We start from the raw sequence: 2,500 nt of genomic DNA, 5'->3' as shown, positions 1-2,500 counted from the left end.
CGGCGGCGGCGGCGGCGGCAAGGCGGCGGGGCGGCATGTGGCCGTGCACGGCACGTGGCTTCACATCGTGCCGGGGGAGTGCTTCTGCCTTCTGGGTGAGTCAGTTGTTGGTTGATGGTTGTGGGGGTGCTTGTGGTGGTGGTTCTCGCATCGCCGCTAAGGAGTAGTTTACGGACGGGACTGAAGAAGTGAGCGCCTGTGTTTGCACACACACACACACACACTCCCCGCGCCTGCAGGCCCCAACGGCGCCGGCAAGACCACCACCATCAAGTGCCTAATTGGGGTAGGCACGACACACACACACACACACACACACATACACACACACACACACACACACACACACACACAAACAGCGGATGTAGTGCAGGCACGTGTACATGCCTCACCGCTACCCCCACCTTGATGCACAAATCCACCTCCCACCCCACCCACAACCTTCGCGCATCGCCCCGCGCATTATGACGCTCACGCAACCCCCCCCTCCCGCGCCTCAGGCCCTGCGCCCCACTTCCGGCGAAGCGCTGGTTTGTGGCCACAGTGTCTGCGGCGACGGCGGCGGCGGCACCGCCGCCACCACCACCACCGCCTCCAGCCGCTTCACGGCTACTGCTACCGCCAGTGCCGCTGACACCATCACCACGCCTGCAGCTACTGCCGCCGGCCCTGGCCCTCGCCCTCACCTCCTCAGCTCCCGCCGCGCCCTCCCGCCCTCCCTGCTGCCCCCCCTGCTGCCCCCCGTGCCGCCGCCTGACGGCGGACTGGACGCGGCCCGGGCGGTGACGGGTGTGTGCCCGCAGTTCGACGTGCTGTGGGGCTGTCTCACGGGCCGAGAACACCTGCAGGTGGGCGCTTGTGTGTGTGTGTGGGGGGGGGGGATTGACCGTTGCTGGTGGGCCAGGCGTGCTGTTGACAGGCCTCATGCCGCGGCAGCGCGATGAATCTTCATTCCTTTACGAACATCTACACGCCGTACCTAGCCCTTCATTGGATACAAACTTTGGGTGGGGCGGGATTGCACCCGCCTGACCAGGTTAGGGCTTACGCCACATGCGCCAACGCTGACGTCCTTGTCTCCTCTGCACACCGTATGTAACGCCACCCCAAGTCCCCAAAACGTACTGGCAAAAGGCCCTCGAAAGGCCAAAGCTTTTCACTGAGGCTCCCGCCGTGGGGTCCTCCCATTCCCATGCACCGCCCCGCCCCCCGTGTGCTCTGTCCCCGGATTCCCCTGCTTGTAGTCTGATCCCAATGACATTTCGACCTCCCCTCCCCCCGTCTACGACTTCCATAACTAATGACATTTCGACCCTCCCCTCCCCCCGTCTACCACTTCCGTGTGCGCGCCGCGCTGCAGGTGATGGCTGACGTGCGCGGGCTGCCCGCGGCGCGGCGGGCGGCGGAGGTGGACCAGCTGCTGCGACAGGTGCGTGTGTGTGGCGGCGCCGGTGAGGCTCCAATCGTCCATTCATCCATGCACCCAACAGACATTCCCCTCGAACTACACCCCTCCCTCCCTCTCTCTGCCCCTCTCCCTCCCCCTCTCGCTCCGTCCCCCTCTCCCTGCCCCTCTCCTCCTCTCCCTGCCCCCCTCCCCCTCTCCCTCTCCCCCCCACGCCCACCCCACCCCACCCCCGCAACCCACACCCACAGGTGCGGCTGGACGCCGCCGCCGACCGGGCCGCGGGCGGCTACAGCGGCGGCATGCGGCGGCGGCTGAGTGTGGCGGCGGCGCTGCTGGGCGGCCCGGCGGTGGTGTACCTGGACGAGCCCACCAGCGGCATGGACCCCGTGTCCAGGTGTGTGTGTTAAAAAACGAAACGAAAGCCCGCCCAATGACGCGACGGAGTGACTTACCGATACCCACCATTTTACCGAGCGTCGCGTGACTGTCGTGACCCAGATAGTCATACTTACCCGCGATAAGCCTGTGTGTGTGTGTGTGTGTGTGTGTGGCGGGGCGGGGGAAGGTGTGGGGCGCTTCTTGTCACGCGGGACCCGGGGGCGGGGGCGGGGACGGGGGTGGGGGCGGGGGCGGGGACGGGGGTGGGGGTGGGGGCGGGGGCGGGGCGGGTTGCCTTTGTATCCCGGGGCGGGTTGCCTTTGTATCCCGTCCTTCCCAGGGTCAGGAAACACTGCTGGGAGTCATGAAGATACCTTCCAGACGCCGCTGGAATACATGGTCATCAGTAACGCCAAGACTGATTTGCTGCAACAAACCTCACCCCACCCCGACCGTCCAGGAGCCACGTGTGGGAGCTCATCTCCGCCTCCAAGGTGGGGCGCTGCCTGGTGCTCACCACACACAGCATGGAGGAGGCCGAGGTGCTGGGCGACCGCATCGCCATACTGGCCGCAGGTGTGTGTGTGTGTGTGTGTGTGCGTGTGTGTGTGTGTGTGTGTGTGTGTGTGTGTGTGTGTGTGTGTGTGTGTGTTGGGGGGGGTGAAGTGGTCTGATTCTCACTCCACTCACCCGCCCCACCCCGCCGCTGCCCCG

General features: G+C 65.9%; 1 protein-coding gene across 1 annotated transcript in view; it reads left to right on the top strand.

Moving 5' to 3' along the window:
- CHLRE_16g674500v5 (uncharacterized protein) overlaps nucleotides 1-2,500 on the top strand; it is a 12,736-nt gene that overhangs the window by 8,689 nt on the left and 1,547 nt on the right. Inside the window, exons 16-21 of the mRNA XM_043071244.1 lie at nucleotides 1-95; nucleotides 240-286; nucleotides 501-848; nucleotides 1,361-1,429; nucleotides 1,657-1,802; nucleotides 2,247-2,362. The exon at nucleotides 1-95 is cut by the window's left edge and continues 1,325 nt beyond it. Of these exons, the coding sequence (XP_042916127.1) occupies nucleotides 1-95; nucleotides 240-286; nucleotides 501-848; nucleotides 1,361-1,429; nucleotides 1,657-1,802; nucleotides 2,247-2,362 (821 nt within the window). The remainder of the gene's footprint in view (nucleotides 96-239; nucleotides 287-500; nucleotides 849-1,360; nucleotides 1,430-1,656; nucleotides 1,803-2,246; nucleotides 2,363-2,500) is intronic.

Source organism: Chlamydomonas reinhardtii, chromosome 16, assembly GCF_000002595.2.
Source record: "Chlamydomonas reinhardtii strain CC-503 cw92 mt+ chromosome 16, whole genome shotgun sequence".
NCBI lineage: Eukaryota > Viridiplantae > Chlorophyta > Chlorophyceae > Chlamydomonadales > Chlamydomonadaceae > Chlamydomonas > Chlamydomonas reinhardtii.
Note: the sequence above shows the minus strand (reverse complement) of the source record. Positions and strands in the feature narration are given on the sequence as shown.